This window comes from Dreissena polymorpha, unplaced genomic scaffold (assembly GCF_020536995.1).
Source record: "Dreissena polymorpha isolate Duluth1 unplaced genomic scaffold, UMN_Dpol_1.0 chrUn003, whole genome shotgun sequence".
Lineage (NCBI taxonomy): Eukaryota > Metazoa > Mollusca > Bivalvia > Myida > Dreissenidae > Dreissena > Dreissena polymorpha.
The window spans coordinates 885619-908264 of NW_026273317.1; the positions used below are offsets into that span (position 1 = coordinate 885619).

At 34.5% G+C, this 22646-nt stretch overlaps 1 protein-coding gene across 2 annotated transcripts in view; it reads left to right on the forward strand.

The window, feature by feature from the left end:
• The window catches only part of LOC127863233 (integrin alpha-8-like), a 95397-nt gene that overhangs the window by 25767 nt on the left and 46984 nt on the right, over positions 1 to 22646 (forward strand). The window contains exons 4-5 of one of the 2 annotated variants that reach the window (XM_052402615.1): positions 11453 to 11573; positions 17918 to 18000. In XM_052402615.1, coding sequence (XP_052258575.1) covers positions 11453 to 11573; positions 17918 to 18000 — 204 coding nt within the window. The remainder of the gene's footprint in view (positions 1 to 11452; positions 11574 to 17917; positions 18001 to 22646) is intronic. The other variant, XM_052402616.1, reaches the window with a different exon arrangement.

Sequence of the window (22646 nt, forward strand, 5' to 3'; positions counted from 1 at the left end):
TGGCAGGGGGAATATTGCTATTCATATTGTTAGAATTGCAGATAACTACATATATGCATACACTGTTTTATAGTTGAATGCCAAAAGTTGTCATCATTTGGTGATAAAATTTTCTGAAGGGACACAGCTTGTCAGATGTGTTAGGTAAAAAGTACAATTAAATAGTTATAATGTCCGGACATGTGCTATACGATGTGGTTTCCATCTCAGTTTTCTGTTTGGTGGTTGAAATGGCAACGTGATTTCCTCTCATTATCAGCTTGTAAAGATAACTGTTCTACTAGGACCATTAACCTCTGTATGGTTATCAAAGAAGTGGGCAATTATATGAGTATATCAGATTTCTCTAACTAATGATTTAAACATTTAAGATTGTTCAAAGATGCAAACTATTATTATTATGTGTATACAATATCACTTAAGCCCATATGTCCCATATTTAAAACAAGAGCACCGCATAACGGGTGCCACGCTCGGCTACGGGTGCAGTTTTGAATAAATGAAAGCTTGTCAGATTTTTTTTTTTTAAAGGTCACAGTGACCTTGACCTTTGACCTAGTGACCCAAAAATGGGTCTGACGTGTAGAACTCATCAAGGTGCATCTACATGGTAAGTTTCAAAGTTGTAGGTGAAGCCATTTGGTTTTAGAGCCAATGTTCAAAACCTTATCAAAATGTTAAGGTTTTAGCACGACGCGGACGGCAGACGGCGCACGGCAGACAAGACGGGCTGGCTATGACAATATCTCCGAAAATGCCGACTAATGATTCTCAAGATACAAGTCATGTCTGGTTATGTTTATTTAAAAGATTTCACAACATTTTATAAAAGTAACAGTGTTTTGGCAACTGAAAGCATTGTGATCCTTGTCAGCTGTCTAAGATGTTAGATTAGCTTGAAACAAAGTCTGAAGTTTTTGCCAGTTGAAAGTTATTATTTTGTTCCACAGAAATTGTGTTATCATATTTTTTTTTTTTTATTGGCACAAACTATCCATTTATTACATGTATGTGTCTACTGTGGGATGCAAACAAGATGCAAAAACTGTTCTGTTATGACTTAAGAAAATAAAGTGGCAAAATAAAGCAATTTGAAACTTACCTTTGTAAATACATTCAAAATATATATAATATCTTTTATAATAATAAATATATACCCGCAATATAGAAATCATTCAAACAATCATCAATAGAAGAAACATTTGAAATTTAATGTGCTGTGTGAGTAAGTTTACTAACAGATTAATGTATTTGCTTTCACATTTACTTATTGAATGATGAGACCAACTTGCAAACAAATATATGCTGCTTATTGTTGAATATTACCTGAACCTGTCATAAGGAATTTTTCAGGGGATTTTATTGAGTATTTATGCATAGTAAATGTACTATTCACTTATAGTTGTGAATGCACAAAATCTGTGGAAGGATTTAAGAAATGGTAGACTTCATTTTGTTGCCTGTGTGCGTCCGTCTGTCATCCTGTCTGTAGATCTGCCATAGTCATTAGCACTTTTCTATGGAATTCCATAGAAAATATTATGGAATTCTACGGAAATCGATGGAAATCCATGGAATTCGATGGAATTCCATCCACTTGCCAATTTTCCATCTGAAGCTGTTATGGAATTCCACGGAATCTCGACTAAAATTCCATGCATTTCCACGGAATGTATGGAAAACACCATGGAAAGTTGGACTTAGCCATTTTAATCAACGGAAATCGTTATGGAAAATAACTTATACATGCAATAAAGATAATTATAAATTTGTTCTAGAAATTGGAACAGTTCTGGAACTGTTCCATATTTGTGTTCTAAAACGTATGTTCTGGAATTGTTCCAAAACAGTTTTTTTAGAATTTTTTTAGAATAAATCCAGACCATTTGTGGAAAATGGTTTAGGACTGAAACTGTTCCAATAATTTCAATAGCAGACTACAAATTTCCCAGCAATGCAAAGGGTTAAAATTAACACTGCTTTTTTGCCTTCTATGAACAGTTTTCACACCAGACTTGGAGTATCAAAAATATATAAATTCTCGCCTTTGATGGGGGCTCAGGGCAGGCAGGTAAATAACAGCGTTTGCGCAGTCATAGAAATATATACCTCTAATGTTGATATCTTTGAGTCATTATGCAAGATGATTCAATAGCATGATGACAGAACAGAAAGTAACATAATTGATATAAAGTAGCGCTCATGAGGTTAAATTGTTTGTGTATGTCAGACTAGAATAAAATACATACAACATTGATGCAGTAACGCCTTATCCCTAGATTACACTTGTTGATCATAAAGTCTTTTTGAAATTTGTCTGAAATGTACTATGTTACAGTGAATTTGGCAATAAAACAGTTTTACCCTATGGTAAAAAGTAAGTATCAAAAAGATATTGTCTGGGAAGGTGTTATAAAGTATGTCTTCGTTAAAAGATAAATGAGCTAGTTTTTTTTATTGTTATTTTATATCAGGTTACAATCAATTTGTAGGTTTTTATTTGGTTTTGGTTATTATATATTTATTGAAAAATCCAAATAATTTTTTGCTTCATGTTTTATGTTTTATTTATGTCCTATTATTGAATTTTTTCGCTGCCAGTTGTTTTACTTCAAACGAAATAAAAGTATCACACATTAAAAAGTAATTGTTCAATTAGTTTTTCTTCTATTTGTTCATGCCATGAAGATCTTTGATTTTATTTAGATAAGTGAAATTAAAGACCACTTCAGTTATTCTAAATTGAGTACAATGACCAACATCTGATACCTTTATATAAAGTGAAGAAATAAAATATTGTAGTCGGGAATAGTTCTTTGAAATATGGAGGATTGATTTAGCTTAAACCTGTCAAATGTGCACTCTGTGACTTGATAAAATAATTGTATATGAACAACAAAACAATAAAAAAAGTAATAATAACAATTAATACAAAATATGGAACATAAAACTTCCACATGCAAAGGTGTTGCTTCTTTATCTACTAATCTTTTCCAATGTAATGAAATTATTCATCATCACATTTATTTTTTATTACAAACAAATACATATTACTGTATTATACAAGGCGACTGAAAAATATATACTAATGTTTGTTTATATGAATGAAATTAGGGGCCTATAAAGCCTCGTTGCTAGTAAAAAACATTTGGATTTTTCTACATCAATGCATTGACATTTTCCATGATGATCATAAAGAACATTTCTATTCTCAAGCACTCATTACTTTACAAGTGCTGTACTTAAGACTAGTATTTCCGGCTTGTTCCCAACATGATGCAAATCAGGCAAGTCAAAATGTTACTCATATTTATGATATTCATTGTTAGAATTCTGGCAAACGCAAAAGCATTTTGTCTGATTAATGAAGGTAATTTCTCATTTTACAATAATTAAAGTTGAAATTAAAATTTTATGTAATTATTTTAAATTCAAGAAAGTACAACAACACATTTTGGTATTTATGAAGTTAACTACTGTGTTTTCCTTCCAAGTCTACGCTGACCAAAACAGTTCCTTCATGTTTCAAGGGTTAACTTCTAAAGGCCTGTGAGGCTGTTTGTTTAGTAAACAAGAAAATATTAATTGTTAAAGCCATTTAAGCCTAGTGGACTCTCCCATCCTTCTAAATTGCATCAATTTATTTCCAAAATTATTGATGTCTAGTATGTTTATTTCTATATTTAGAATATTTATCACAGAAATTCCTTTAAGCAAACAGCGCAGACCCTGATGAGACGCCGCATCATGCGGCGTCTCATCTGGGTCTACGCTGTTTGCCAAGGCCTTTTTTCTAGACGCTAGGCATAAATGGGTTAAAGTCTGGTTGATCCACAAAATGTATAGAAACAGAGTTGGACTTGGAAGATGGCTTTCCAAACTTGAAATACAAGCCACGTGTATAGCAAAAATTGGTGTCCTAATTGTTTGACACTGTGACATGCATGACATGTCTCCATTGGAATTGTTTATGCACTTAACCCTTTCCCACTTAAAAGTATAGTGAAAATGTCTATATGCAAACAGCATAATACCAGAACAGCCTGTTTGCTATTCGTCAGTATATAAGGGTTTAGAAATAAAGCCATTCAAACTTTAATGTATTAAGAAAGGACTTAAATTTAATTTGATCTTCTAAAGGACTTCAAATGTATCTAAATGCGTTTCTGAGTGGTAAAGGATTAAATCATTAAGTTTCAACACACTTCCTGTGTTGTAAAAGCTTTTCTGACCAACACACTTCTGCTCTTCAGTTTGTAGTGCAAATAAAAATTGGGATTGGTGGCAGCTGCAGAAACTTAATATAAGTAGGTTTCATATGGTTACAATTGGTTAGTATGAACAAATTGAAATTATGAGATACATGTTGTCTTTAAGGGTTCTTTTAACAACAATCTCAGAGATGCAATCTTTTTATGTCCCCCACTACAGTAGTGGGGGACATATTGTTTTTGCCCTGTCTGTTGGTTTGTTGGTTGGTCTGTTGGTTTGCGCCAACTTTAACATTTGCAATAACTTTTGCAATATTGAAGATAGCAACTTGATATGCATGCATATGTATCTCATGGAGCTGCACATTTTGAGTGGTGAAAGGTCAAGGTCAAGGTCATCCTTCAAGGTCAAAGGTCAAATATATGGGTCAAAATCGCTCATTTAATGTACACTTTTGCAATATTTCAATATTCAAGATAGCAACTTGATATTTGGCATGCATGTGTATCTCATGGAGCTGCACATTTTGAGTGGTGAAAGGTCAAGGTCATCCTTCAAGGTCAGAGGTCAAATATATGTGGCCGAAATCGCTCATTTTATGAGTACTTTTGCAATTTAAAGATAGCAAGTTGATATTTGGCATGCATGTGTATATAATGGAGCTGCACATTTTGAGTGGTGAAAGTTCAAGGTCAAGGTCATCCTTCAAGGCCAAATATATGGGTCAAAATTGCTCATGTAATGTCACTTCTGCAATATTGAAGCTAGCAATTTTATATTTGACATGCATGTGTATCTCATGGAGCTGCACATTTTGAGTGGTTAAGGGTCAAGGTCAAGGTCACCCTTCAAGGTCAAACGTCATATACGGGGACATAGTGTTTCACAAACACATCTTGTTGTGAGACCTTTTCAAAAGGAGAAGGTAATGTAAAGACAATTTTAAGAAGGAAGTGTTGTTGTTTTTTCAGAAAAGGGAATTTATAAACATTATTTGTTGAAGTCATTTTGTATGATATCACTTGACATTAATATTTACGAAAAAATACTTGATAACTTGGGACAATTTTTATACAGGTGCTCCCTCTCTGGGGGGTTTCATTTAACCTATTTATGCCTAGCGTCTAGAAAAAAGGCCTTGGCAAACAGCGTAGACCCAGATGAGACGCTGTATGATGCGGCGTCTCATCAGGGTCTGCGCTGTTTGCTTAAAGGAATTTCTGTAAGAAATATTCTAAAAATAGAAATAAATATACTACACATCCCTAATTATGCCCCCGATAGGGTGGCATATAGCAGTTGAAATGTCTGTCCGTCCATCATTCCATCTGTCTGTCTGTGTCTACGTCCGAAAACTTTATATTGGCCATAACTTTTGCAATATTGAAGATAACAACTTGATATTTGGCATGCATGTGTATCTCTTAAAGCTGCACATTTTGAGTGGTGAAAGGTCAAGGTCAAGGTCATCCTTCAAGGTCAAAGGTAAAAAAACAAAATCCAAGGGAAGTAACAAGATTTAAAGGGAGATAATTTCTATTTTATATCATTTGGCAGGTACAGATCAATTTCACAAGGGAAGTAATATTTTTTAAAGGATATAATACAAAACAAATTTTAAGGTCAAGGTCATCCTTCAATGTCAAAAGTAAAAAAATACAATCCAAGGGAAGTAATAAGCTATAAAAGGGAGATAATTTCTAAACCTGCCAAATGTTATATTGAAATTTTATTTCAAAGCATGGCATAGGGGGCTTTGTGTTTCTGACGAACACATCTCTTGTTTTTGAAATAAATTGATCCAATTTAGAAGGATGAGAGAGTCCACTAGGCATAAATGAGTTAAGGGGGTAGGGTGGGTACTTGGAAACCGAATTAATGAAAAGAAAGGCTGAAATTCCATGGTTTGGAGGACAATGAAGCATATTGAGTGATATATTACCCTGTGTAGGTTCTTAATTTATCCTGCACTCTGCAAAATATTGATTTTTAAGAATACTTATGTTATATTCCTATGTTCTGTTCTGAAATTGTGAACTCTTACCAAATGGACACTTGAATGTCCTCAGTTAAAATTGCAGGGAACTGGACATTCTGATGACACTTGGCCACTTTTATGGAAATCACTGGTCATTTACATCCCTTGGTTTCCATGAGTGTCAACAAGTCTGATGCATTCATTAAACCAGAAGATTGGGTTCATGACTTGGACACTTAAATCAGCAATTGGTCATCAGAGCAGTGTTGTAGATAGCAGCCATGGTGCTGCATTTCAGTAATATTTAGCTCAGATAAAGTACAGTTTTATTGGTAAAGACATAGTCCAGAAAAATCTTTATATGTTTTAAACTTTATATGTCTAGAAACACAAAAACACAATTTAGTGTCTCTATATAAGATGGAACGTTGTGCAATTATTTTACAGTTTGAAATACTATGCACACTAAGGGTATTTTGTATCAGTTTAATTAAATGTATTTTTTAAATTGTCAAATTTGTGGAACAGAGTTAACAGATTGTTAATAAGCTAAGCCCATTGGCATTTGTGAGTATCTGGAAAAACACAATCTGCTAGTGTTGCCTTAATAAAACCTTCACTGTAAGGGAAATGGTAAACAGGGATCTCCTAATAAGAACTTTGAGTTACAATATATTGATGAACATGATAATGGCATAATGATTGGATGGAGTGAAACATGATAAATTGCTGGCTACCAGGCCAACATCAAGCCCAGAAATTACCAGCAGAGATTACTGTTTCATGTAGGAAATAGGCCATGGTAGATGATGAAAGATCAGTTAATGGGATTGGACAGTGATGTCTTTTTGACAGTGTTAGTTCCTATCCAGGAATCAAATTTGTAAATGGATGTGGGAAAAATAACATTATTGCCAAATGTTGTATCTTTAGTGTTAAAAAGTGTAATGTAGCTTATAGTTACCTCTGTCTTTCCTTGATTCATTAAAAAAAAAATTATAATATAATATAATAATATTTTTTTCAACTTTGATTTGTACATGTATAATGTTACATAGTACACAGGACGTGGTATGCTTAAAGGGGCCTTTTCACAGAATTTGGCATGTTATGAAGTTTGTTATTAAATGCTTTATATTGATAAATGTAAACATGGGATCTAAAAAGCTCCAGTAAAAAATCAAGAATAAAATAAAAAAAGGAAAACACAGTTGCCCGCAGCAGGGCTCGAACCAGTGACCGCCGGAGTCCTGAAGAAAAACTCAATTAGATCGCTCGGCCATCCTACCAAGCATATATGGGTGACATATTTTATACTTTATATAAGCAATCTTTGTAGTTTCACAAATTTAAACGACAACAACAGAACTCTTCAAACTATTCAATCATTTCGCGTTGCAACGCTTTATTATGCCCGCCTTCGAAGAAGAGGGGGTATATTGCTTTGCTCATGTCGGTCTGTCGGTCGGTCCGTCGGTCCGTCCACCAGGTGGTTTCCGGATGATAACTCAAGAACACTTGGGCCTAGGATCATAAAACTTCATAGGTAAATTGATCATGACTCCCAGATGACCCCTATTGATTTTGAGGTCACTAGGTCAAAGGTCAAGGTCACGGTGTCCTGAAATAGTAAAATGGTTTTTGGATGATAACTCAAGAATGCATACGTGGCCAACAGGGCGAACTCTGAACAATATAACTGAAGCAACTGGTCTGTAATCCTAAATCTATAATTATCAGCCCAATGAAACATCATCCTTTGAGTAAAATAAAGTGGATCAGTAAAATATTATCAGAATATGAAGTTTTTTTGTATATTCTGTACATTAAATATTGTGTTAATGTTTAATTTTGTTGATTAATATAAATATAAGCAGGACAGGGGAGGTAATACACTATTATATTTTTCTTATATACAGGGGAAACAAATGCAATAAGTTTAAATTTCATGTTTAATAAATATAGGATATTTGTTCATGTCAGTGTGAGATCATTTGTTAATTTTTATGATCACATTTTATTATTACTTTGACAAAACAACACTTACCTGAATACCACAATGGATTCCACCCAAACAATACCCCACGCCCCTACCAAAATCCCTCCCCCCCCCCAACCTCACCCCCCCCAGTTTTTTTTAAACATCATCTAATAAATCACCCCACATTATACCCCCCTCTCACCCCCCTACCCCCCCACTCCCAATTTTTTTTTAAACATCTAATAAATTTCCACACCCACATTATACCCCCCTCTCATTCCCCCTACCCCCCCTACCCCCCACCCCCCATTTATTTTTTTATTTTTTTTTAACATCAAATAAATTACCACACCCACATTATACCCCCTCTCACCCCAACCCCCCTACCTCCCCCCCCAAAAAAAAAAATAATAAAATAAATATTTTATATAAACATCTTATAAATTACACACCCCACATTATACCCCCCTCTCACCCCCACCCCCCTACCCCCCAATCCCCACCCCCCCAAAAAAAAAAATAAATATAAATAGAGGAAATTTGTTCATGTCAGTGTGAGATCATTTGTTATTTTTTCATTGTCCCTTGACATATTGCTTTTATATTTTGCATACTTGTTTACCAACATCACCCCAACCTATATTTCCTCCCCCCACTTAACCTCACCCCCCCCATTTTTTTTTTAAACATCTAATAAATTACCACACCCCACATTATAACCCCCCTCTCACCCCCCACCCCCCCTACCCCCCCACCCCCAATTTTTTTTTAAATCTTATTAATTACCACACCCCACATTATACCCCCTCTCACCCCCCTACCCCCCCTACCCCCCCCCCACCCAAAAACAAAATAAAACAAAACAAAAATTTAAACATCTAATAAATTACCACACCCCACACTATACCCCCTCTCACCCCCATACCCCCCCCAATTTTTTTAAACATATTATAAATTACAACACCCCACATTATACCCCCCTCTCACCTCCCACTCCCCCTACCCCCAACCCTTGATCATGACTGGCAGATGACCCCTATTGATTTTCAGGTCACTAGGTCAAAGGTCAAGGTCACAGTGACTCGAAATAGTACAATGGTTTCCGGATGATAACTTACATTAGGTCAAAGGTCAAGGTCACAGTGACAAAAAACGTATTCACACAATGGCTGCCACTACAACTGACAGCCCATATGGGGGGCATGCATGTTTTACAAACAGCCCTTGTAATTTTCAGGTGTTTAAATCCTCAAAAGGTGCATTTAATGGCTATATTAGACCATGGTTAATGTTCAGTATAACTGTTTCCTCACAAATATCATAACTTAAATGAAAATTTGCAAATCTGAAACAACTTTTTTCAATTTTGTCAATTTACCAAAACGTGAAAAGATCCCTTTAAATCACCATCTGTCAGTCTAAGACCTGTCTGTCAGTCTGTGTTGTGTCTTTCTTTAGACCAAAACCTGTGCAGAGGCGTTCTTCTACACTTAAAAACGTTTAACATTCTAAATTGCTGGCATTCTTTTGGATGACATGAAGCTGCGGATGTGTGATTTTATTTTATCCTACCTTAAAAATTGTACGAGTTATGCCCAATTAAAATCTTAGTGACTAAATAGCATTGGCATTCTTTTACAATAATCCCTTATTTATTTTTAGCTCAACTGAGCACAATGTGCTTATGGTGAGCTTTTGTGATCGCCTTTTGTCCGTCGTGCGGAGTCAACATTTGCCTTGTTAACACTCTTGAGGCCACATTTATTGTTAATGAACTTTGGTCAGAAGATTCGTCTCAATGATATATTGGATGAGTGTGAAAATGGTCACGGTTGCTTGAAAAACATGGCTGCCAGGGGGCGGGGCATTTTTCATTATATGGCTATATATGGCTATATTAAAACCTGGTTTACACTCTAGAGGCAACATTTATTGTCAGATCTCATGAACCTTGGTCAGAACATTGATTTTATTGTAATGATATCTTGAATGAGTTCAAAATTGTTCCGGTTGCTTGAAAAACATGGCTGCATTGGGGTGGGGACTTTCCTTATATGGCTATGTATAACTATATTAAAACCTTGTTAACACTGACTCTAGACACATGTATTTTCTGATCTTAATGATTTGACCCGATGATTTCATAGATGAGTTTGACAATGGTTCTGGTTGGTTTAATAACATGGCCACTAGGGGGCGGGGCATTTTTCCTTTTATGGCTTTATAATAGTAAAAACTGGTTAATGCTCAAATAGTGACATTTATTGTCCAATGTTCATATCACTATTGTCTTGGTCAGAATTTGTTTTTAACCCTTTCAGTGCGGGAACCGAATTTTGAAGGCCTTTGCAAACAATTTGGATCCAGATGAGACGCCACAGAACCGTGGCGTCTCATCAGGATCCAAACTGTTTGCTATTCTGATAATATTCTTTGAAAAAACCCGAAGAAAATGCTAATTTTAGAAATTCAGCAGACGACATTTTAGCAGACGACAAATTTCCCAGCATGCAAAGGGTTAAATTATATCTTGGATCAGTTTGAAAATAGTTCTGGTCTGTGGAAAACCATGGCCGCCAGGGTTTGGGGAATTTATCCTAAGATGGCTATGGTAAAACCTTGTTAGCACTCTAAAATTTACGTTTATAGTTCACTCTTCATGAAACTTGGTCAATACATTTGTGCTTATTATATCTTGGGGCTGCACTGAGCAGGTCAGTTCCATCGTACTTCAGGTGAGAGACTTTGGGCCTTTAAGGCCTTCTGTAATATTTTCAATTTTGTACTTAGCTTATATCGGAAACTTAGAGAGTTGGCTACTTAAAGCTTAATAGATGGATAGCTCTCATGGAGGGAAGTGCAGTGCACAAGAACTGTTACCCTTGCTTTTATATTTTTGGAGTGATTGCCCTTTGTAAATGTTCTTACTAACAAATTGCACTGAGAGTATCTTGAAATCTAAAAATTATAAACTTTAAACTTAAAAGGTAAATTTATCTCAATTAAGAGTGTATGCATTGCAAATTTATGATATTGCCCTTAATTGCTTATTTTTGTTTTTATATTTTGTCTGGAGCATACCTTAAACACTAAAAGAAGTATACATTTATAGTAAATCTGAACAGGTAGTTTTATACTCTTGAAGGCATGTTCATTGCCATGGAACTAAAACTTTATCTTCATATTTTGACAGTTATCACATTTTGTATTATATACCTGAAAATTATTTGTTTTGTATTGCATATCAAACAACTTTTGCATTCAGTTGAATCTTTTTTCAGGCGTGTGCTCCCCGCTATGTATACTTCTCTAATCGTCTGGACAAACGGGAACCAGTGGGCACTTGCTATGTGGCGCGTCCGTCATCAACAGATTACGAAGAGTATTCTCCATGTAGATCAAGTGAGTTAAATGTCCAGTTGAAAAATTTCCTGCTCAGATGCAGACTAGTCTGCGAGTAACTCGCAGTCTGTTAGGGTTTTATGCTAATTGCTGCTCATTGGTATGTTAGGGATGGAAATGAAACCTTTAAATCTTGAATCTAGTGAGAAAAGTCTTAATTTAATTTGACAGACTACAACCAATGCGTATTTGTGTGGTTAAGAATTAATCTAGTAGTTTAATGATTGTAGCTGCAGACAGATAAGGTCTAGCTGTGAATTATCCAATTATTAGTACTTAACCCATTTTGGCATAAATGGGTTAATGATGGTAAGTACATGATCATTTGCTGATTAAATCTATAAGCCCTATTCAATAATTGCTAGTAAACAAATTGGAACTTTCACTACCCAAACAAGATACTGGTAAATAGTATTTCAGATTTTCTACAAGTTAGCACAAGCTATACTTCACTAGCCCTTGGTGGTTGGGCTAGTGATTGAAAATAGAAAATAATACAGATTGGTCGTCATAAGATTTAAAATAATATGACATGTTTTGTATCCTCCATTAGTTAATTCAATTTTATTGAAAATTAATCAATCTCAGTTAAAACAATAATAATTACTTTAATTGTGTGATCGTGTGTTTCATTACATACTTAAAAAGCACTCAAATATGACATTAATTGCAAACAATTATGTCCAGGGCTTGATTCACCAAACAATTCTTAGACTTAAGTCTAAGAATAAAGAAAATTCTTTAAATTAGAATATTCAAGAATGTCTTTAATTTTGAGTCAAACTCTGCAATAAACATCTGTGTCTATATTATTTTTAATATAGAACATGTTGTTAATGACATAATCACCAGTGGAGGCCTGTATATATTCAAATACTTAACGCATTTTTCTTAGTTCCAAGTCTATTCTTTATTCTTAAGTCTAAGAATCAGTTAGTGAATACGGGTCTGATCATATGTCCATTAAACATTTTATCAATAATTCACAATAGCAGCTTGCAATTACAGGGTAAAATACTCACATTTATTGACAGAAAATTGATTAATAGCTAATAATTATTTTCTTTTTATGATATTGTGATATTCTTTCATGTTTTCAGGAGTGTGAGAAAAAAATCAAGCTCTCTGCAAAACCGTCGAATAATCAATGATTTTTGTTAACAGTCCCATTGCCCATCAAAGCGTTGCAATATTCTTTTTAGCATATTAGAAATTCTGAACACTGCTTGAAATTTATAAGTTAATAATTTATTTAACCATACAAAATTATATTGGTTCATCTTACTTAATATTTGAATAACTTTTAAACATGCTAATATCTTTCTCTGAATTTGCTGCCTAATTTAACTTGAATTTTTCTTTTTATTCATTTAGAAATCAAGTAGTGCTACTTTAAAATTGGGAAACTTGAAGGTCATTGATGTGACCACAGCTTTTCATCATACAATTAGGTCCTTTGAGCAAAGAAAGTTACCTTTAAGCTAAAAGTGAAATATGTTTTGCAATGAGCTATAAGGAGATCAGGGGAGGTAATGGATGTACAGATATTTTAGGCATTGACATGCTTTGACATTTCAATGTTGTATTCTAAAGTACAAGTGTATGCAACATTTTTAAGGATAAACAGAAAGACAAAATTAATTCTTCATATTGAAGTAAATGGTGGTATACTCTGTGCTTTAAGTTTTACATTTCACTTTACTGGTCTCATATTTCTATAGATATTGAAGGAAAACAATTTTTGTCAAACAGATTGTAATTAGGCCTGTCAATTTTGAAATATTTGCACATCCATCACCACCTTTTTATAATGTTACTGTAATTCAGGATTGACAAGACAAAACTGCTAAATGTAAAACGGTTTGTTCTTTGTGGTCATGATCCTTTGTTTGGAAATGATCCTTTGTTTGGACATGATCTTTCATTTGGACATGATCCTTTGTTTGGACATGATCCTTTGTTTGAACATGATTCTTTGTTTGGCCATGATCCTTTTTTAGGACATGACCCTTTGTTTGGACATAGCTCAGTTAAAATAGTAAAGATGATATAATATGTACATGTACATATTTGTAAATAGTCTTTCTATAATAGTTTGTTTTGTTACTGACAAACCAATTACCTGTGTTTTTTTTCAAATAATCCTCATAATTGATTGGCAGTTTTGTTTTGTTAGCCCTGTTTTTTCCATTTTAATAGCTTTTTCAAGCAACACATGTGTTTTGTTTATTATATGTATTATTTTTAATACTTATATACTAGTTGTATTTTCATTAAAAACTAAGATGTAAGACTTAACTTGTTTTGTATCATTTTCTTCATAATAATTTATTTTCTTTTTCTTTTTTCAAACATTTGAATTCATTCTTTTGCAGTTAATTTTTTGTATACTCATAGTGAAAGTAATTTTACTTCTTTTTTACCAATTTTTAATTTGTTTTGCTTTTATAAAACATGTAGCCATTCCTCCTTGTAAACACAACACTCCAGGAAGTTGCAATACTGTTGTTTTGCGCTTTGCTCATGGTTTCTGTGTGAAAACCAAAAGCGCTTCCATTAAAAACTATTCACAGTGTTATTGTATATATGTTAACTGCTTACAACTAAATGATGCGTTTTACAAATCTTGCTTCGTAAAGTTTCCCCTGTGCCTAATTCCATGTGTGCAAACCTAATTTTTATCCAGTTTGTAGAGGCATTTTAACCTTTACTGAAGGGAAGTAACTGACGTATATTGCATCAACATTTAAGTGACAGTTTTGTACCTTGATAAGTTTGAAATTTAACAGAAGATAAAACAGTCCCGGAATTGGACCTATTTGGAAGTTATAATAAGGGAAACACTTTATGGTATATTATAGATATAAAATGTATTACATGAAGTTAATGGATAGCTTATATTTTATAAGACCTATTATTTCTTATATAAATAAGAAGTTGATCTTCATTGACTGTATTAAAGTAATTGAATCAATTATAATTTACTTTTTTTCTCTCCATATTTTACCTTCCATTATATATTTTTATCTCACCGGAGGTCTCATGGTAAGCAATTGTGGTATGTGGCCTTCCAGCGTCTAGTGTCGTGTTTTGTTTGTCCTTTGACAACAGTTGACTTCAAACAACATCTCCTCCTAAACGGCTAGACTGATTTTCAAGAAACTTCACATGAATGTTCCTTAGGTGACCCACTTTTAAAGTTGTTCGAATTGTTTCAGTCCCTTGCTTATTTAAGTAACAAGAGCTAAAATTATGTTGTAATTTTGGAAAATTAAACAATATTCTGCTCTGAAACTGCAAGGCTTGGGGGTTTACTATTTTGTGTGTAATATTGTCTAGGACTTCTCTGCAATGATTGTTTAAGTCATGCACATAGGGTCAAGACTGGCAACGCCTCAGTTGTAACATAATTTACATAGACCTTTATAGTAAACAACTAAACAAAGCTTCTCTTAAACTGCAAGGATGGGATCGTGGATAAAATATTTTGTGTGTAACATCTATTAGCAACCTTTACAAAGATTTCTAAAATCATGCCTCATGGGTTCATTACTTGTTACGCCCCATCGGTAACCAGAAGTGATATTTTTGCCCAATTGGGAAAAATTAGTGCGAAAAAAACAACTGCAATTGGGAAAATTCAGGTGGTGAAGTCTTCAGATTGGGAAATTCAAGTATTTAATTTGTTGCTAATCAAAGGGTTACTATAAAATAAATAACTAAGTGTTGTCAAATTGTCGATATTATTATGCCCCCCTTCGAAAAAGGTATATTGCTTTGCACATGTCGGTCTGTCGGTCGGTCCGTCCACTAGGTGGTTTCTGGATGATAACTCAAGAACGCTTGGGTCTAGGATCATGAAACTTCATAGGTACATTGATCATGACTCTAAGATGACCCCTATTGATTTTGAGGTCACTAGGTCAAAGGTCAAGGTCACGGTGACCCGAAATAGTAAAATGGTTTCCGGATGATAACTCAAGAACGCTTAGGCCTAGGATCATGAAACTTGATAGGTAGATTGATCATGACTCGCAGATTACCCCTATTGATTTTCAGGTCACTAGGTCAAAGGTCAAGGTCACAGTGACCTCAAATAGTAAAATGGTTTCCGGATGATAACTCAAGAACGCTTAGGCTTAGGATCATGAAACTTGATAGGTAGATTGATCATGACTCGCAGATTACCCCTATTGATTTTCAGGTCACTAAATCAAAGGTCAAGGTCACAGTGACCCAAAATAGTAAAATGGTTTCCGGATAATAACTCAAGAACGCTTATGTTTAGGATCATGAAACTTCGTAGGTAGATTGGTAATGGCTGGCAGATGACCCCTATTGATTTTTAGGTCACTAGGTCAAAGATTAAGGTCACGGTGAAATAGTAAAATGGTTACGGGATGATAACTGAAGAACGCTTATGCCTAGGATCATGAAACTTAATAGGTAGATTGATCATGACTTGCAGATGACCCCTATTGATTTTTAGGTCACTAGGTCAAAGGTCAAGGTCACGGTGATCCGAAATAGTTATATGGTTTCGGGATGATAACTCAAGAACGCTTATGGCTAGGATCATGAAACTTCATAGGTACATTGATCATGACTGGCAGATGACCCCTATTGATTTTCAGGTCACTAGGTCAAAGGTCAAGGTCACAGTGACAAAAAACATATTCACACAATGGCTGTCACTACAACGGAGAGCCCATATGGGGGGGCATGCATGTTTTACAAACAGCCCTTGTTTAAACTAAGGTTCAAGCCATAGAGCTGCATTGAAAAATTACTGTTGCTAAAAATTGCATTTAATTTACAATTTTTATGCCCCCCTTCGAAGAAGAGGGGGTATATTGCTTTGCTCATGTCGGTCAGTCAGTCTGTCGGTCTGTCGGTCCGTCCACCAGGTGGTTGTCAGATGATCACTCAAGAACGCTTGGGCCTAGGATCACGAAACTTCATAGGTACATTGATCATGACTGGCAGATGACCCCTATTGATTTTGAGGTCACTAGGTCAAAGGTCAAGGTCACGGTGACCCGAAATAGTAAAATGGTTTCCGGATGATAACTCAAGAACGCATACACCTAAGATCATGAAACTTCAAGGGTAGATTGATCATGACTCGCAGATGACCCCTATTGATTTTGAGGTCACTAGGTCAAAGGTCAAGGTCACGGTGACCCGAAATAGTAAAATGGTTTCCGGATGATAACTCAAGAACGCATACGCCTAGGATCATGAAACTTCATGGGTAGATTGATCATGACTCGCAGATGACCCCTATTGATTTTGAGGTCACTAGGTCAATGGTCAAGGTCACGGTGACCCGAAATAGTAAAATGGTTTTCGGATGATAACTCAAGAACTCATATGCCTAGGATCATGAAACTTCATAGGTAGATTGATCATGACTTGCAGATGACCCCTATTGATTTACAGGTCACAAGGTCAAAGGTCAAGGTCATGGTGACCCAAAATAGTAAAATGATTTTCGAATGATAACTCAAGAACGCTTTTGCCTAGGATCATGACACTTCATAGGTACATTGATCGTGACTTGCAGATCACCCCTATTGATTTTCAGGTCACTAGGTCAAAGGTCAAGGTCACAGAGACAAAAAACGTATTCACACAATGGCTGCCACTACAACGGACAGCCCATATGGGGGGCATGCATGTTTTACAAACAGCCTTGTTTATTTATTTTTTTAAACATTTAATTGAGATTTTTTCGGATTTGCCCATCGGGAAAATGCCACTTTCTGGTACTTTATAAAAAAAGGAAAAAAATAGCTGACCAGATGTATTATAATTATAGACTTACATAGCAAACAACTAACAAAATGTCACCTCTGAACCGCAAGTCCCAAATCTTTGATATTCTTTATGAAATATCATATGGAGTCCTCAAAGTTTGTTCCAATTATGCACCAGGGTTAAAACAGTTCTATTCAAAGTAGTCTTGGATTTTTATTGACTTATATATTCAATAACTTTATAAATCTTCTCTTAAAAAGCAAGATTCAGCGGTTTAATTTTTAGTGTGAAACATCATCTTATGGCCCTCTACAAAGAATGCTTAAATCATATCTCTGGGGTAAAAACTGGCCACACCTCAAGGTAACTTGTAGTCCCTCACAAAGTTTCTTTAAATTAAACCTCTGGGTTTGAAACATGCCATGCCCCACAGAGGTGAGTGATCTAGGGCCCTTTTGGCCCAATTGTTTTCTCTTAACTATAACCAGCTGTACAGTGTATTATATGTCATATGTGTGATTTTAATCATGCCTTGTTTATATCGATGCTTTTAAACTCTCTTGTTTGCGCATGCACACATTCAGAAGTGGATGGGTTTCCCCTAAATCGCGACCAGACCCATAAACAGGGGTATTGCCAGCTCGGATTTTCGTCTGTATTAACTTCAGTAAGTTAGCTGTGCACTACCTACAATCGTATTTTGTATTCTTCTCACTGTAACAGTTCATTCCAAATATCACAAGACTTGTCACTTTTTGTTTCGTTGTTGTACCATTCCATGTTTATAGCAATGATATGACATTCCTGGAGAAAAATTTGTTGATGTGTCACAATTACATCTGATTTATGTGCTAATTTTTGAACTTTTTTTGGTAAATAATTATATTAAATAAATATTATAACGCATTCAAATTGTTTTTCAAAGCCTATGACTAAAGAAGTTTAAAAGCAAATGTTCTCATTCATTATGTATCTAGTGTTTCGATGTCTGTTCATAATACAATATCCAACATTTGAAGATATGATAGGCATTCCGACATGCAGTATGTATGCTGTAATTCATATGGTTGTCAAATAAGTCTCGAAACCTATCAGCAACTTTGCAAAATGTGACACAAAATAAATTGATTGAAGCCTTTCATTCTGGTTTTGGGCATTTTTTGCATTTCCCCACACATTTTGTTTGAATTTTATGATTTATTGGCACACAAGAATTTGTCAACCCATGGGTATGTGCCAGTTGCAGCCCCTGCATGTCTGTAAATAAGTAAATACTGGTAATACCAAATGGCAACAAAGACATATCACCTACCGGTAAGTACCAACTGCAAGCACTGTTACAAAATCAACCACTGACTGGTCTGAAAATATGATTGGCCTTCATGAGCAAGTATTTAAATATATCAGCCAGTAGAAGAATTTTTGTTGCCAATGTGAAAGGGAGAGTGGAATTCTTACAGCCGTGTATTATGGCCATATCTGTTTTGCATAGTATTTCACAACTTTTCAATGCTTGTCTACCTTCAACTTCCACCCTGACTGTAAAACGGTACTTTCAGTGTAGCTTAAAATCTATCAGCAATTGCTGTAAAAGTTATTGTTACATCATCAACTATTAATAAATCTTGTATGAAAGATTAATTCTTGGCAATCCTGGAATGTTATATCATTGCTATGAACAGCGTCGTCACTTTGCATTAAATATCACAAGTTCTGCACTGAGATAGGACAATAAGGTCTTGTTCATAATATTATAATGTCAAATTATGTCAAGTTCATGAGATTATTTTATATTAGAATAGAGGCATTGTGCTACAAGCAGTCAGAATGCTCAAAACGTGACATAAATAAGTATATAATAGGTAAAATATACATGTATTTGAGAAATTTAAATTATGAAAAAATATATTTTAACAATATTTTGTGTGAGTATTGGTAAAAAAATATTTGACAATTTTTTCCAAATCATGGACTTTGTGGAGTTTGAAAAAAATTATGAAGCTTTCAGTGTGTATTTTATTTGATTGGAAGTTGGAACATCATGTTTTGAAAAATTATATAGAACAATATTCTAACAGAACTCTGCTGTCCTCTCATCTGAAATGTCAAAAGATGTATTTATATTTGAGGCAATAATATTAGGGCTTACCTATATATGATATTTTATGGGCCTGTTTTCTCAGATGTTTTGTTATATGGTGTATCATTTAATGTAAAACATAATGAACACCACAGTGCAATTATGAAATGATTATGTTTATAAATGCATTGACATTCTGACTGGCTTGTAAGTAAGTTTTGCACATTGTATCAACTCAATGTAATCATAGACAAAGACTTTATTCAGTATCATGCACAATTAATTTCAGTAGATATAAGTAATTAAAATGATGATGTTCTCAAGTCACATTTAATACTTTTAGGACTTTAACACTGCACAATTAATTTAAAAGGAGTCAAAGAAATCAGCAGACATAAACAGCAGATAAGCACTTTCAAATTGGGTTTTATCTCATTAAATATGGATTTATATTGAAGTAAGCATTATATTACCGAAGAATGTTACTACAGAATCCGGATAGGCCCAAGTTGATTGTCGGCGTGTCAACCTTTGAGGTTGACGCACGACATTCAAGCAACACACGATATGTCGCTCAAATGTCGAGTGTCGCGCTCGAAGGTCGACACACAACAATTTAAGTCGACATGTGAAGCGACATGCGATATTCATCGCGATGCACGATATGACAGTCGACAATTCAGTCGACTGTCAAGATTTCATGCAATATTTTTTTTCTAAAACCCAGCGCGATATGTGACACTCAAATATTGATTGTCGCATGTCGACTTCAAATGTCGAGTGTCATATCTTCGTCACTTGAATGTCATGTGTCGACCTTGAAAGCCGACACAAGAAATCAACTTGGCCCTATCCAGATTCCTTAGATTACTGTTATGTAACATGAAGACTTTTCTTGAGCAATTGGCCTCTTTACTTTAAAGAACATGTGAATTTATGCTTAATTTTTTAACTCATAAAAGATACATTTACACGAAATTTGCATAGCCTTTTACAATTCAGTTGCATCCGTAAAATAAAAAGTTATCAAGAAAAAACAAATGAGTTGTGCAGTGTTAGATTATGTAGTTATGTCTTACTAAATGTTGTCACAATGAACTATGTTACCTTGTCTACATTCCACTATTTCTCTCATTTCTTGCTACTCTAAGAACCAGGTAAAGTGCGTCTTAATTTCTCCGTTGTCTCAATGCATGTGTTGCTGTTTACCCCTTACCCACCCTCGTAAAGACATCCTGCTGCTTGCGATATTGTGCTAACCCTTGCAACCGTTCCCGAACCCTGAGGAAAACAACTTTGCCAGAGTTGCATTAGTGGTTTTTGCACCAATTTTAGCTTATGGCCTCATTTGGATCAGTAGTTTCTGTATTGGTCATTTTGTGACATTCAGAAATTGCACAGCTGATCGACTGTCATGCAACACCTGGATAATGCACTTGCATAAATATTTGACAGAATATGAACTATATTGCCTGCTTATATTGATCATGCCATTTGTATGATAAGCAGCTGGTATTTTTCTTAGCCAATTTCTTTCCAACTTAAAGTTGACAATGTTAAGAGATGGTGGAACAATTGCATATTAAACTGTAACAGTTATATGTTGATATATGCTAGCACAAGTTGATTAGTTTTCAAATCTGTGTAATATATTAGTCAGAAATGTATCAACAGCATCATGGCTACTGACTACACAAAAAAAAGAAAGTTCTAATGCCTGCTGCTCTATAAAGGATATGCATTGCTGCTGACTAGGCTAGCTCTTTCAGTGCTGGAACCGAGTTTTGAAGGCCTTTGCAAACAGTTTGAATCCAGATGAGACGCCACAGAACGTGGCGTCTCATCAGGATCCAAACTGTTTGCTATTCTGATAGTATTCTTTGAAAAAAATGGAAGAAAATGCTAATTTTAGAAATTCAGCAGACAACATTTTAGCAGACGACAAACTTCCCAGCATGCAAAGGGCTAGACATGCTGTATCTGCAGTTTAACTTTCAGTTTATGCTTTAAATTTTTACACAGCGCTTAAGATTTGTACATGCACATTTGCTTTGCGAAAGTTGCCATTTATTATTAGTGTTTAGATACGCAGTTGTATCATGAAAACTTCTTGCCCTTCATTAAATACAACATGTATATTAAACCCGTTTTCCTTTTCTATCACTCTGATTTCTTTACTTTATTCTATTTATTTTAGTTCTGTTTTGTTTATTTTAAGTTATTTGTGATGTTTTTGTTACATTATTGGTTGTTTTTTGTTAATTTTTGATATTTTGTTACAGTTTTACAAATGTTATTGAGACAAGTTTTTAGAATTGAAGTATTTGTACATACAATGCTTCAAAGTTTGTTGATTTATGCAAGAAATTGCTATTGTGAACCAGTCTGGATATTTAACAACAATAGTAGGAATTATATTTAGTAGTATTTAAACCATTGCATAGCATTGCAAATTTCGTCAGACCTTGTAGTTATGTATGATGCGTTAATTTATGTATAACTTAATTGTCAATACAAGACTATAAAGCTTTCAATGTATTTTCTTTTAAAAACGGTATAAATGCCAAGTCAAAAGGGTTGACATATATTTTTAATGAAAATACTGGTATGTCTTTATGTAATTTGTACTTGTAGTTTAAATGTAGTTTTAAACACTTAACTTAGAGGTAACATGGGTACATAATAATGTTATTACATAGGCAGAAATTTGCAATTCAAAACTTATTGTGTTTTGTAGTTTGTACATATTTTACTGAATACCTCATATTGAGAAAAGATCCGGAAAAAGGGAACTGCTTGATTAAATTAGAGTCTATGTACCCTGGATCTTTCGCTTATTGTCCTTCTTTCCAAAACATTGCCACCCTGTCATCAAGATTACCCAATATGTCATATTTGATTGATCCTCCATTATGTAAATAATACAACAGAAACCTATATATTATATGTATTTTAGATGCTTGTTTATGTATATGTTTTATTTGACTGCCCATTCGACAATGCATACATGGCATTGATATTTATTTTTCTTATTCAATTGCCTTGGCATCAAATATATATTTAGCACATATTACACACTTTTTATGTGTATGGTTCATTTCATATAGGGGCGTGATACCAGTTTTTTTTATTGGTACCTATTGGATACATTAGAAAACCCAAATCATTAACTTGACAGTCCAAGACCAGGCTTTCAAATTCGTTTTTTATTTTATACATAATTATAATGAATA